The sequence below is a fragment of the Paraphaeosphaeria sporulosa genome (assembly GCF_001642045.1).
Source record: "Paraphaeosphaeria sporulosa strain AP3s5-JAC2a unplaced genomic scaffold CC84scaffold_3, whole genome shotgun sequence".
NCBI classification, from domain to species: Eukaryota; Fungi; Ascomycota; class Dothideomycetes; order Pleosporales; family Didymosphaeriaceae; genus Paraphaeosphaeria; species Paraphaeosphaeria sporulosa.
In genome coordinates, this window is record NW_017253362.1 from 2,313,143 (window position 1) to 2,326,915 (window position 13,773).

The 13,773-nt window shown below is 55.0% G+C and overlaps 5 protein-coding genes across 5 annotated transcripts; 2 read left to right on the top strand and 3 right to left on the bottom strand.

The window, feature by feature from the left end:
- Window positions 1-648: 648 nt before the first annotated feature.
- On the bottom strand, window positions 649-4,215 carry CC84DRAFT_1257494 (uncharacterized protein; the record flags this gene model as incomplete). The annotated part of the gene is made up of 3 exons (XM_018184738.1): window positions 3,398-4,215; window positions 2,097-3,345; window positions 649-2,043 (listed from the first exon to the last, which is right to left on the bottom strand). The coding sequence occupies exons 1-3, from the start codon at window positions 3,856-3,858 to the stop codon at window positions 649-651; spliced, it is 3,105 nt and encodes a 1,034-aa protein (XP_018039055.1). The 5' UTR covers window positions 3,859-4,215.
- A 183-nt stretch (window positions 4,216-4,398) lies between these two features.
- On the top strand, window positions 4,399-5,429 carry CC84DRAFT_1115366 (uncharacterized protein). The gene has a single exon (XM_018175424.1). It carries the CDS (start codon window positions 4,560-4,562, stop codon window positions 5,418-5,420), a length of 861 nt encoding a protein of 286 aa, XP_018039056.1. The 5' UTR covers window positions 4,399-4,559; the 3' UTR covers window positions 5,421-5,429.
- CC84DRAFT_1162575 (Zinc/iron permease) lies at window positions 5,110-7,377 on the bottom strand. Its single transcript, XM_018178026.1, has 3 exons — window positions 6,961-7,377; window positions 6,748-6,909; window positions 5,110-6,697 (listed from the first exon to the last, which is right to left on the bottom strand). The coding sequence occupies exons 1-3, from the start codon at window positions 7,001-7,003 to the stop codon at window positions 5,514-5,516; spliced, it is 1,389 nt and encodes a 462-aa protein (XP_018039057.1). The 5' UTR covers window positions 7,004-7,377; the 3' UTR covers window positions 5,110-5,513.
- A 320-nt stretch (window positions 7,378-7,697) lies between these two features.
- Window positions 7,698-10,394, top strand: CC84DRAFT_1240116 (uncharacterized protein). Its single transcript, XM_018184006.1, has 4 exons — window positions 7,698-7,785; window positions 7,837-8,673; window positions 8,876-9,323; window positions 9,513-10,394. Exons 2-4 carry the CDS (start codon window positions 8,151-8,153, stop codon window positions 10,255-10,257), a joined length of 1,716 nt encoding a protein of 571 aa, XP_018039058.1. The 5' UTR covers window positions 7,698-7,785; window positions 7,837-8,150; the 3' UTR covers window positions 10,258-10,394.
- Window positions 10,395-11,937: 1,543 nt separating this feature from the next.
- Window positions 11,938-13,713, bottom strand: CC84DRAFT_1174138 (uncharacterized protein; the record flags this gene model as incomplete). The annotated part of the gene is made up of 2 exons (XM_018180079.1): window positions 11,938-13,318; window positions 13,367-13,713. 2 exons carry the CDS (start codon window positions 13,711-13,713, stop codon window positions 11,938-11,940), a joined length of 1,728 nt encoding a protein of 575 aa, XP_018039059.1.
- Between the last annotated feature and the right edge of the window lie 60 nt (window positions 13,714-13,773).

The window sequence follows — 13,773 nt, forward strand, 5'->3', positions numbered from 1 at the left end:
GATCTTTCGGAGAAATCGAGCAGAGTTTCCGCGAGTTTTCGGAAGATCCTCGATCTGCAGTGTCTTCCAGATTTGGGACGCCGTGTTTCCGCTCTGTGGACGTTTTTGGAAGTCGGCGGGAGGAAGGGTCGCCGTTGTGTGGTCTGTTGTGACGCTTGTACAAGGTGTGAGATATCACCCGTCCGGTAACGCGCGTTTGTGCAGTTTTGTTGGCTCATGATGGATCTTCTGGGACGGTTGTGATGTAGCAACGGTACAGGGCAAGAAGTTGGTATATTCTGTTTGTATGAGTGAAGCAGAGGGAAGGGCAAGGGGAAAGGAGGGTTAAGTGGGCTGGGGAGATGCAAGTTGAAGGGAAGTCAGAGTAGATATACCGTTCGTCCTCCAGTGTTTCGAGGAAGGTAACGCGTGCGGCTTAGAGTCAGCGAGTTTCGCGTGCGGTACTGGTTTGTCATGTCGTCGGGTTCGTCGATATCGTCGGAGTGATCGTCATCTAGGTGTTTGACTATTACAGCAAGTGAAATTTCTTGAAGAGATGCAGCTCGAGGACGACATATGATATGTTCGTTGACATGCGCTACGCTTCATAATCGTACATTCCGAGACACCGGCCACGTGCATGGTATTCCCTAGATGCATGCACGATGCTTAGATGTCCATGAATGTCTCGTCACCAAGGTCCTCGCCGAACTCGTCTTCACCGGTGGCGCGGGTAGGACATACGGGAAGGTTGATCTTCGGCTCGGTTCCAGCCACAGGAGCAAGCTGTGAGGGCTCAGCGACAATATCTCGAATTGCGCAGTCCAGGTCCTTTTCCATCCTCACATTAACCTCTCCCATCCAGTCCCATCCCTCATCACCATCTTCCCTCTTACTCAACGCGGCCCTGATACCAATCTCCAACGTCCCAAGCACACCCTCCCTATCCACGCCTGTATCAAACCCTTCCAGCATGCCATCGATCCGCAGCACCCACGCCCTCAGCAAATCATCCGTAAATCTCATTCCCCTCTCATCGTACGCAGATGCATCAACAGGATACCCCCATGCGACGCTATTGCCCCACATATCGAGCTTCAGCATAGCCACCTTGATGCCTGCAACAGGCAGCGGCAAGTGGAGCACAACGTTATGGATCCGGTAGCCATGCGGAACACGTTCAAGCGGGAGGCGTGAGGACTTGGTGCGTTGCAGGCCGTCGGTTGTGCGGTGGCGATTTGGCGTCATACACGAAGCAGGTTGGGGACGCTTCACCCCTGTGGGACGAATATTGCCAGTAGCATGATCTGGGGCGTCGCTGTACGCTGCGAACATAGCGGCCATTTCGTGATCAGTTGTTTTTGGGCGAGCGGTAGGTGCACGAGGGGTCTTTGCTGATTCCCCACGGCGGATAGTCGCGTGATCTGGGGACAGGATAGTGTTCGACTCCTGGAACTGTGTGGGAGTTTCATGCTCGGCGTAGTCACGGAGTTGCTCCACGAGGTCAAGCGGTTCCAAACCATCTAAGTTGCGTGAAAGCTGGTTCCTACCGCGTTGTGGACGTTGCGTGTGCCCGGCGGACGAAGCTCGAGAGAACGCTCCATAATCACCCGAACGCCTCTGCTGCACGTTCTGCTCCACTTTCGAGACCCTAGGTTTCCTGAAGGGCTGGTTGGTGGGCGCGAACGATAATGGACTAGGTGTCGGCTCGAAGGAGCTGTTTCGTTCCAGGGAAGGCCTATCTCGTTCAAGAAATTGCCGGATATCAGTATTATTGACGACGTCAGCGATCGGATAGCCTAACCCTTGAGCGCAGCTTGCTCGCCGAGGTCGAGATGACTTTAGAGGAGCTTGTCCACGCATGGGCCTCCCAAACCAGTCATTTCCGTCGGGACGCCCTTCGAATGCATGTAGCGACTGCTGGTCACCACTAGGCTGCTGCTTCCTTCCGCTATGACGTGGAGAGGGCGATGAGGAGAAATTCGTCGCGATAGGAAGAGTCAATCTAGTGCCTGGGGATGCTAAGCCACTTCCATTTCGTACATTCACCTGGTCGATCAACTGCTGAAGATTCTTGTCAGTATTTCACATACACTACAAAAGCCCAGATAAAGTACCTGATATGGTTGTTCCTGGATCTGTGAACTTCGCTTAATACTCTGCTGAACTGCCTGGTCTCGCAAAACCCGAGTAATATTGGCGCTCGAGGTCTCAGGCGTAAGGGGCTCCAGTGGTCGTCTCCGCTGACTGTTGGGTGCCGGCAAAGGGGAGGTCGAACCCATAGCCACATCGCCATGACCCTTAGCTGGTGTCATAAGCTGGGCGTTGCGAGGAGGCTGCTTCTGTTTGGGAGATGCATTCATCCGAGCGATAGTCCAGGGATTGGAGAAGCTCGTCGCTCCACGTCCCTCTTCCTCCTCATCAAACATACGAGGCTGGTTCTCAAAGTCTGGAAGCTCTAGATCATCTTCATCGATATCATACATGTTTGATCGCCAACGCGATGGGGAATTGCGGTTGGCAGAATGGTCGTCATGCTCGATTCGGACCGCTTCTTCCAGTATAGAAAATGCAGTCTCTGGACGCTTCGGTTGAACCATCATAGCTTCTTCGAGAAGCGAGAAGGCAGTATTGGGACGATTCACTGGTCCCCCGATATTGCCATAGGACGTTGGAGGCTCGGAAACCGACGGTCCAAGCTCATCACTCACATTGCTGGCAATGACAGCTTCAGGGTAGAATGCTGTGAAAAGTTTGGTCACAGCACTGACAACGACGTCCTCTCTCTCGAAGAGAACATCATCCTTGGCAGGCTCGATGTTCGCATCATAGCTTCCGGGCGGACAAATGATGTTGATACAGAGGAAAGGGTCCTTGACAGAATGGCAACTGGAGTTGCCCTTGCGCAGTCTCTCTCTGAAAACAGAAGCGATCTTCTTCGGAGTGCCTCGGTTGGTCGAAACAGGTCTGCTATCCACAGACAGGAAGACACCTACATTGGCAACCTTTGACCCAAGGGCGTCGGGCTTGGGCAAGAAGGCGTGAATCTCGTAGCCATCGGATTCCATGGCGGTCCAGTCGCATTGCAGGGCACACTCCTTGTCGATGACTTTCAGCACGGCGTCCTCAATGTTTCCATCATTTTTCGGAGCGTACATGAAGTTGCCTTTGCCCGACTTCGCCTTTAGTATGCGTAGACTGAAGCGAACGGATGGTCGTGCGATAGCGTAGGACTGCATGAGACGCTTGATCCTCGCAAGTATCTTTGCAGATTCCTTAAGCGCCGTTTCTCTCCGCACAGGCAGAGTCCGTAAAAAGTCGGAAACCTTCACTGTCGTCCCGACTGGTGCAGATGCAGGCTCGGTACTATTGAGGCTCCAATTAGACCACCGCAACTTCCAAAGATTTTATTACTTACGACTTCAGCTCTCCATCCCTTCCATACTTCAATCTCGCGGCCGCCGACTCGCCCTCAATCCGAGCAGTGACCTCCAGTGAACCACTCAACTCAGCCATGCTCGCGAGCGCCTCGCCTCGAAAGCCGAGCCACTTTCCACCAATCTCATCGAGGTCACGAAAGTCGCGGATCTTGCTAGTGCAAAATCTGCGACACAACAGCGGTCGATCTTCCGCTGAGATGCCATGCCCGGTGTCCTTCACCTGGATGGAGTCGAGAGTATTCGCGGAGATGTCCACGAAGATGGCATTTGCACGGGCATCGAGAGCATTGTCGATCAGTTCTTTCACTACCGAGCTGGGATTGCAGAGAACGTTCGATGAGCCAAGCTGTCTCACTGTCGTGGGAGGTAGCGCGGCAATACTCGGTGGAGGCGCGGGATCAGCCATTCTGCCCGGAATGAAGAGAGGCTGAGAGAACATGGTATCCCATAATAATGAGAGGCGTTAGACGAGCCATCTTAGCAGCTTAGTCCCGCCTGCCTCGTGCGCACCTACTTCGTTGAGAGTCGGCGCGTCTCAGGGAAGCCACGACGACGCGACCTGGTCGCGGTATCAGGTGACATATTCGTACGCTATCTGCAGATGCAAATTAACCTTATTATTTAACGCCGTGAAAAGTTGTGTATTGGAGTGCTCTCCCGTTGGTCGCGAATCTATGCGCTGACTGGTGTATGATGTGGTCTTCTGATGTACCAATTCCTCATTCTGGTGGAATCTTTTGCTAGTCCATGGTTACGCTGGACCGCAATTGTATACCTTGTGTGCGAATGTCTACCGTGCTCGCGAGTCCTGCGAAATTTTGTGGGTATCTAGTTGCAAGCAACCACTTCGGAGTCATCCCCACAAACGTCATCGGAGGATGCTGTAAGATGCTCACAAAGTGACCAATCAGCGTGCAGCATCTCCGCACCCAGCGCCTCAGCACCCTCAACTATAACTCGATAGATAAACCTCACATCCCCCAAATGTAGACTCATACCAATTTCACAAACTTCTGCTATTCTCCACCGTTCTCTTGATAACACGGTTCCCGCCAAAGGCGCTACCTAGCATCGTAGAGAAGCACTCCCTATACAGCAGCGAGAGCAACACCGCATACATCTTTCACCCTCACACCCACAATGTCCTACACAACCGACGCCTCCCGCTGGCGCGCCCTCTCCACCCGCGACCCCGCCTCCGCCACCGCCTTCGTCTACACCGTAAAATCCACACGCATCTACTGCCGGCCGACCTGTCCCGCGCGCCTCGCCCGCCGCGCAAACGTCGGCTTCTGCTCCACCCCCGCCGAAGCCTCCGCCACGGGTTTCCGCCCTTGCAAGCGTTGCAAACCCGACACCGCCATCACCGAAGATCCACAGGAAAAAGCCGTCGCGCGGGCGTGTAGGTTGATTGAGGAGGGGGTGAAGAGGGGGGAGGAGGGGAGGGAGGGATTGAGGTTGCAGGAGCTGGCGAAGAGGGTGGGATTGACGCCGAGGTATTTTCATAAGATATTCAAGGAGAGGATGGGGGTTACGCCGCGGGAGTGGGCGAGGGGGAAGATGGGTGGGGTGGACGGAGAAGGGCAGAGGGAGGGAACAAGTGAGACGAGGACGCCGAGCTTGGTGCTGGACAGTCCGCCGGAAATGGACGGGTCTAATTTGGATGCGTTCAACTTCAATGAGTTGGTGGACTTTGGGGGGAATGCGGGGATTGCTGGGGACGCGATGGAAATGGACCCGGCGATGGCCCCGATGGAGGGGTTCGGCGAGCCATTCGATGTGAATGCTTCCATGTGTGGTTGGGATACGTTCGCGCCTGACTATCTGGGAGAAGGATTCCGGCTCGATGATACACTACTAAAGTGGACGGACGGCAGCTTGGTATCAGATGCTGCTATGGCGAAGACTTCGACGACGTTCGAGCAGGACGCGGCCCTCCTCCTGGACATGAGCCGTGTAACGGACCTCAACGATACGTTATATGTGGACGCGCTTGGATGAGACATCCTGTAGGTAGACCGAATGATGAATTGTCTTGTAGTATGCAGAATATCCTAAGGCAGCTTGAATGCGAATCAGTATGTACAAGTATATCTATGCCCATGCGCCAACAAGTGCCATGAGTGCTGCTCCACCGACAACACTTCCACATGCCTGCAGGCGTCTCTTACCTTGCAGGCTTATATAGCTCTCGTCGCTCAAGAAATCTTCTGCGAGAAGCTCAACCAGACCCGCAAACAACAGCAATCCGCTGGAGATGGCGTTCATGAAGCCGACCATGAGCAGGCCGGTCTGACTAGCAGGGTCGTAGAGCGTGTGGATACCGAGACCGATCGCCTGTCCGATTGGAGTCGTTGTGCCGTATGCCAACGCCATCAGCCAAGGCTTGACCGAACCAGCAGGGAAAGCAACAGCACTGATTCGCGACCCAAGCGCGAAGCCCTCAAAGGTCTGATGGAACGTTATAGCCACTAGTAGCACGATGAAGGATGTGCCGGTTGCGACCGAAAGGGCCATGCCTATGAAGACGCTGTGAAACAAGATGCCAGCTTCCAATAGAAGACACTGGAGAAGCTGCTTCTTGCGCTGTGCTTCCGTCATATCCGGCATATGCTCAGCGTACGGAGAGGTCGAAAGATGGATATGCTTATGCGCAGACGGCTGCGAGAGCAATCGTGACTCATCTTCGGAGTCGTTCGAACCACGCGGCCCCAGCTCATCTGGATCTATATCGAGATCAGAGTCCTCCTCGTCCCCGTCTTTGTAATTTCGCCCCGAGTCTGCCGTCCGCGTACCAGGCTGAGGTGTCATCGGCGAGGAAACGAAAGAAGGTGATCGTCCTGCAACGAGGTTGTCCGATGACCCAGCTATATCATGCAACACGATATCTGGCGGATGATGGTGCCCGTTGGCTCGAAACCTGCTGTAACTGCTGGCCCTTTTGTGGCCGGGCCGCGAGTGCCCCTCGTGGTCATCTGCACCAAGAGCCTCGAAATCCATACCATGGCTGTGCCCGGCACCCTTTGAGGCAAAGAACATCTCGATGCCCACCACCACGAAGACTGATACCATGGCGATGAGGCCAGGCATGGCTTCGTAGCCCTTGTTCCAGAACGGCGGAAGGCATGGATCGGTCAGGGAGATGAAGGCCGTGGGTAGCAGGTGCACGAACGCGGTGGCGATCAATACGCCGGTCCCGAAGTGTCTCGAGATGAAGAGGAAGTGGTGAGGTACGGGGAATCGAGGGAAGCGCTTGGCGACGATAGGGAAGGAGCACGCTGGGCATGTTTAGTATGGCCTTGTAGCTCGCGTTGAAAGGGGAGCATACCGGCAGTGCTCACAGTGAGGATCAGCACGAGAGCGAAGACATGGAGCGGCGTGTTGTAGTAGCCGCGGTTGCCCTTCGTGCCGCACTCAGGGCGTTCTTGCTCTTGCCTGCGAAGCAGTTCGGCGCGCAACAGATGCGTAGGGATGTCTACCCACTGCGGGCCTGAGACGGAATTCAGTCATGCCACACTGTCGCGGAAGAGGCGTGGCCTACCAGCACCAGCCCGCGCAACCTGATTGCTCGCCGCCGTGTCCATTGTTGTGGGCGACTCCCCAGGAAGCCGCGAGCGGTCGCGCGATGTCGTCGAAGCTAGTTCGGGGCGGACCCTCTTTTCCTCACCTCACCCGTTGCTCCTCCGTGCACTGTGGCATTGTCTTTGCTGGGTGATCGTCGAACACGCTTGCTGCGTGGTGGTGTTTTGCGCGAACCGCCGTGAAACGTATCCCGTCATTCGCACATCCGTCCGGGGTCGCTTGGCGTAGCCAGAGCGCTGTTTGGGCCTGCCGCTGGCCCGCGAACGCATTGCTAACAGGTATCTTTAGAAACATGAACTCGACGACACGGGAAACCAGGGCGAAAGGACATTTGCAAGTCTAAAGTCGACATATGGTATCTGCCGTCATTGTGTCTATTCTTGAGCACCGCTGCATCGATCTGTTCGGCGTCCAGCGCCCAGTCCTTATACACAGTAGCACATACGGAAGCCATCGCAGCCTTGTTGGTCGGCATTTCCGAACACGCTTCAGCTAGGCCCCGTGCTCACCAACTCGGCTCACCCCAGCATAACGTCTGGTCAGATCGTCTCTCCTCTGTGAATCAAGATAGCCCATCAGTCAGGACCCCGGACCCTGCCCTGGTATCTTCTCCAGTGACCTGCATCAATAGTCCAGGAACGCTTCTATTTTTGCGACTAAAGTAATAGAAACACTGTGCATGGCTCCTGCACCTGTACATATACATCAGCGGCCCTCACAGCCATCTTACTGAACACCCTTCATCATCGCTGAAAGGAAAAATACACTGTCAGTTGGCATAAAGGCATCTACAACCGCGTATATAATCAGGGCCAAGGACTAACATCGGCTACAGCAACCCAGCGCTGCCCTGCCGCGGCCTAATACTAATCGGGTCTTTGATAGTTTTGGCATCGCGGACCCCTCCAGTTGCCTTCGGCGGCATTCGAGCACTCGCCGCTCCAGCCTACGAACAGCGGCGACCCCAGTATTGTTAGAAACAGAAGATGGTTCCCGTAACGTTCGGATCACAAGATTTTCGCACAGCCACTAGTCGCAACAAAATGATGGTTCTGTGCTTCTAAGCACCACCACCTACCGCCAGCTTGGAAACTGGGAACAGCAGGGCAGCAACGTCCCGGCCCGCCAGGTCTACGTGGGGTAGACTTCATGGCGAGCCAGCGGGAGCCCGCCACGGCGCAGCGGGGTTCTCCGCCCGCTGCTACCGTTCAGCAGGAGTTTCTCTTCGTTGACGCAGCAAAAGCAAAGAGCTCCAAACAAGGGCGCCGCAACGCTCGCTCTTTTGTTATGCAAAAAGCTCGAAGGGAGCGCCCATGGTCAACAAGTAAACACGCAGCAAAGCAGAGAAAAAGTCCTGAGAATACAAGTCCTACAACGATTGGTACGCCCGACCTGTCAACCACCCCGATAACTTCAACCCCAAGCCCACCTATCGTCTTTCCTGGAACGGAATACTTCCCACTGGTGGATTCGAGTAACCTTCTGGTAGTCAAGCAAGAACTGTGTTCTGAGTGCCAGATTTTCCTCTGTCGGCCTGGAAAACACCTTTGTCCAAGATGCATGCTCTTCCAACCGCCGGCGCCAAACGAAGAGCCTGACAATAGCCTCTTTGATCCATTCGGAACAATGTCAGTGGAAATGAATGGAGATGTATCGGTATTACTAGACTACTGTGAGTTCCATTTCATGTTGTTACCGTCGTGTAGATCCGACGACCCCTTACCAGTTGCGTTCCACAGTGGGGTCATGAAGAAGTGTTGTGGCGAATCTTCTCTGCATGGTTCATCATCTGATTTTCTGCACTCGCCAAGTCAGCTCTCAGCGCACAGTCGAGCTGATCCAATTTTATGGCATGTGCTAATGTCGCCTTCTAGTCGCCACCGAGATGGCTCCAGGAATAATCGCGGTCGACATTCGGAATACCTCCCATCTGATGAGGTCGCACTGGTTTGGCACAGCTATCAGCAATCAAGGTTTCATGCATAGCTTGCTTAGCACGATTGCGCTACATCGACATGTGTTCGGACGAGGGCCTCTTGATACCGCCTTGTATCACAGAGCACATGCGATAGCATCTGTAAACAGTGCTCTAGCCAACCCGGATATGGCCGCGGGAATCTCGGACGCAAATATTGGTGCCGTGTTCAACCTGCTCAGTGTCGAAGAAACCCTCGCCTCTCCATACTTTGGGTACCTCAGGCCAGACGGCGACAACCCTGATCAGCGCGCAATACATCTCCGTGGTCTCCTTAAGATGGTGGAGTTGCGAGGGGGTCTGATGGCGATGGATTCAAATCGTATCCTGCAAGCCTTTATACTATGGTATGTGGTCTGACTCTGGTGCGGTGTACGAGGGATAGCATTTTCAGCGGTGCAATAAATCATCGGCACCCAATGGACCGCAAGCCGCTACGCACTATTGGTGTCGTCGGGCGCGAGAATGACATGCTTCCCTGTTTGCATCTGTACAAGCCAGTCCAAACACGCTTAGCATCTGCTTACTGAGCCTAGGCATGCGACGGCACACGCGGTCGCATCCTTCGATACGCCCTACCTCTCTACGAGCGACCTCCTTCTCGCAGCATGCAATCCGCGCCACCCTCCTGGCTACCAGCCGCAGATATGTCGACACTTGCTAGACTGCTGTGCAGTTTTACACATTCAGGAGTCCCTCACTACCCTTGTCGAGTCTGCTTTGATCTTGATTGCTGACCTTAACGCTTGGTTCAGTGAAACAAATAGTCCACTTGATCCGCTAGATATGCAGAATTTCTCCTGCGTTCTAGAGTGTATGCTGCTAAAGTGGCTGCGCGATAGGGAACACATGGTCTGTCCACGCGAGGATGCCCTGTGTGTAGCGCTCTTGATCTTTACTATACGAGTGACCGAGGCTTTCAAAGGCCGCAACCACGTCCACATGCTTCACTTCCAAGCGAGCGACCGGCTCGAAAAGGCGCTCAGCGCCACAAGCTGCACCGATTGGCGGGTGTGCCCTGACCTCCTCCTCTGGATCTTAGCCATCGGTGCCATATCAGCAGAGGGTTCAGTGCGACATCCGTGGTTCGCGTATCAGGTATCTTTGGCGTGCGCCGAGTTTGAAATCCCAAGCGCAGAAGCGCTACTCGATCGCTTACGGCTTTGCGGTTGGGTAAGCTTCAAGCTCGACAACGCTGTGGGATACCTGTGGGAGCATGTCATTAATCTCAGGTTAGAGGACCGAAATTTCCTACCGATTCAAGCCTTTGCTTATACATGAGTTGGGACGGTAGGCTCGAGCCCTCGTTCGACTTTGACGCCGGCACAGCTGGGCCGCTGCAAGGCAAGGTTAATTCGCCAGACTTTACAGACTGGCAGAACATTGACTGGTCTACATTGACGAGTCCCAACGTCGAGACGATGGTTTCACCTGGAGGATTCATGGGTTCTCCAGTTGAAGGAAGCAGTGGGCTTTTTGACTCCGGAAATGGCTTTGTAAGTGCGCTTCGTACTACACTTGTGCGGGATTACTCAGTGCTTGCTGATGGCTGCTGACGCTTGGCGCTCCAGGTCTTCTCCCACAACAGCCCATTTTACATACGATAGCCTCGATATCGACACTAGCGACGAGCAGGGCTTCTGTTCAAGAACATGTCTATGTTGGTCAATCCATAGACGCCGCTTCGAGGTAGCAACGAGGAGTAGGAGGGTTCAGGTAGCACGATGCGACTCGAGTTTATCATCCAATGTCACACCTCGTCCGCGTTGCGTTGCTGCCATTTCATAATGAGCCCTATTCCGCAACGTATGACACCTCCATCACCATACGATCAGCCATCATGACCCACACGAAAGGCACATATTCACATACCTAGGCCATGCGAAAAACATGGGCACCATCGGACTGACGCATCGCACGCCCTGTGCGAGTGTCAAGAGAAAATACGCGACGGCTACGCACCCTTCTTGGTGCGAACACACGACACTTTGACTTTCAGCGAAGAGAGCTAGATCTCGTGGGTTGGGCGGTTCATAACAGAATCCAGCCAGCGAAGTAAAACTTATTTGGCTTCCATTTAGGAAGAGTATCTTTGCGATTGGTGGGTGGTAGACGAGCATAGAGTGCAGAACGCGCACATATAGTGATATTAGGGATGGATATGCAGAGCGCAGGGCTCAGCCTCGCTTTGCACAATATCTCAACCAAATAGACGGAGAGATGAGAAGGGTGAGTGGAGTAAAGTGTGAAGAAATAGATATATGTTGAATCATCTCCCGCGCAAGTTTTTCGAAGCGAGCAGAGTGGATGTCGCTCAAGCGCGACCTGGAAGGTGTTGCAGCACGTGAGTTGCGCTTGCGTTGGTACTCAGTCATGTGGATGTAATGATCTGGCTGGCAGCGTCTGTGCGCATACCATTTCTCGTGGTCGCGGTGGCGTCGGGATTGACGAGGTTCGCAGGCGCATTTCCTGCTTGAGCAGCATTAAGAGAGCCGCGAGGATACTTTGTCATCGCCCAGATTCGTTCATTGGGAACGGGGTGGCAATATTGTTCCGTGGACTCATTCATTGTCCAGGCGGAATGGAGGTGCGCCTTTGTTGCTTCAAGGTCGTCGGAAAGAGGGGTGTTGGGGCTGGGCCTGGTGAACGAGATCGGCGGAGAAGGGAACTGGCTTGAAATGAACAAGGAGGATGTACATGAATGGGGTGGTGCGGACGGATATGCACTAAAGACGTGCGGTGAGCAGGTAGAAGTGAGACTCGTGGGAATCAGGGATGCAGCATCGCTCGCGAAGGGATAGGCATGTCGAAGTGTGATGTATATCTCATGCAAGTCTATCATTTGCTCAAGGAAAGAGAAAAACTCCACCAATGCTCGCAGCACGAAACGCCGCGCGGAGAAGTATATACAAATAAATGGGTATCAGCGAAGCGAAACTCTCTCCCGTTCTACGCTACCTTCTATGCTCTGTTGTGCTGCACCATCCGCTTCCGAATCTCCCTCTCGCGCCTCGCCATCCGCGCCATCCGCGCCGCCGGCGCACTCGCCTGCGCTCCAGGCCCGTTCACGGTAACATACACAGTCTGCAGCACAGTCTGCTGCACTGTCGCAATCGGCTCCGAGCCGTCTCCGGCGGGTGCGTCCGTCGGCGCGGGTCCGACGCCAGGCACGGTGACTACCTGCGTCGTATAGATTGTCTCCCAGACCTCGGCGATGTCGCCGCTGCCCGTGCCGGTGGGGAGGACAGGGTATCCGGTCTGGTTGCCCGCTGGGAACGAGGGGACGGGTGCGAGACCAGATGAAGGCGCGCCAGTGCCCTGCGCTGCGCCGGGCCAGTTGAAGCCGCCGCCGTTTCCTGGCGCCGGGAGAATGGAGGCAGATGTCTCCACGGCGGGCGTAGAGATGGGTGCAGCGGGCGAGGGCGCAGTCTCAGCACCTGGGGTGTCCTCGGCGCCATTGTTGCCGCCGCCCTCGCCGTTGCTGCCCCAGGGGCCAAGCGGGATGTTCAGTGTGCCGTCGGGGTTCTGCTGGACGGGAGCGTCGGTCGCGAGGGGAATGTCAGCGGCGGTGGAGCTCTGCTCGATGATTGGGGGAGAGGAGTCGATGGGGCCGGTAGGCTCGGAAACAGGTGCAGACTCGATGGGCGCATCGGTCGCGGAAGGCTGCTCGACGGGAGCATCCGTGGGCGACGGCTGCACCTCGACTGGGGTCTGCGACTCAACGGGGGCAGCGGCAGGAGCATCGCCTTGCTGGTAGACCTTGAGGGCGTTGACGGTCCAGAAAGCGTTGGTGAAGGCATCCGGGTTGTCGCGGACGTAATCGTTGCAGGTTGGGGCCTTTGAGGCGCACGAGCTGGAGGACCACGTGTTTCCGGCCCAGTCACCGCAGAAGGTGGTGTCGAAGATAATGTTCAGGTCCTTGAAGATGCCGTCGATGTCGCACGAGTCCTTGACCCACTTGGCAGAGGGAGTGCCCCAGGTACTGGGATCGGGGTTGTCGCCGGTGACGCCCTCGGGGACAGAATCGCGCGGGAAGAACCAGATGCTGATAGCGTCGCTGGTCCACTCTGTGGCGTAGACACCGCCGCCGTTATCATTGAGACCAGCGCCGTACGACTTGTTATCCTTGGACTTGATGGAGCAGCCGGCGTTGTCGGGCTGGCCTTCAGCCTTGACGTCGCAGTTCTGGGTCTCGACAGAGCCGGAGAAGAGGCTTGTGTCGGAACCGACAGAGCAGCCAGTGCTGGTGTGGAGCGTGAGGGCGTTGGTATCCTGCTCGTGTACTCCCTCGAGGATATCGATCTCACCCTGATACGGCCAGTTCGGTCCGAACATCCAGAAGCTGCACTTCGTCAGTCTCCGTGTACCACAATATCAATCGAAGACTTACGCGGGCCATGTACCACAGCCAAAAGGCATGTGCTCGAGGTCAATAACAACAAGACCCTTGTTGTACGCAGTCTTGCTCTCAAGCCTGACACTAGCCCTACCCTCTGGGTCCTTGTTGACAGTGTCCACACCCCACTTGACAGGTACCGGCGGTCCTGAAGCATCAATCAAACCCGACGACCGCGCAGTCGCCTCATCCACATACTTGACGAACCCGTGCGTCGGATCCCCCTGGTTGAAGAAGTTGAAATGCCCGTAAAAGTCGGTCATGTAGTCATCCTGAAGCACGTAGCCAGCTAGTGCCGGGGCAGCAAACGCCGCTGTAGAAACGATTGTAGAGAAATGCATCGTCAAGATGATTTCGAAGCTGTTGAAAAATGAGTGACGGCGTCAAAGACGCAAAGCAAA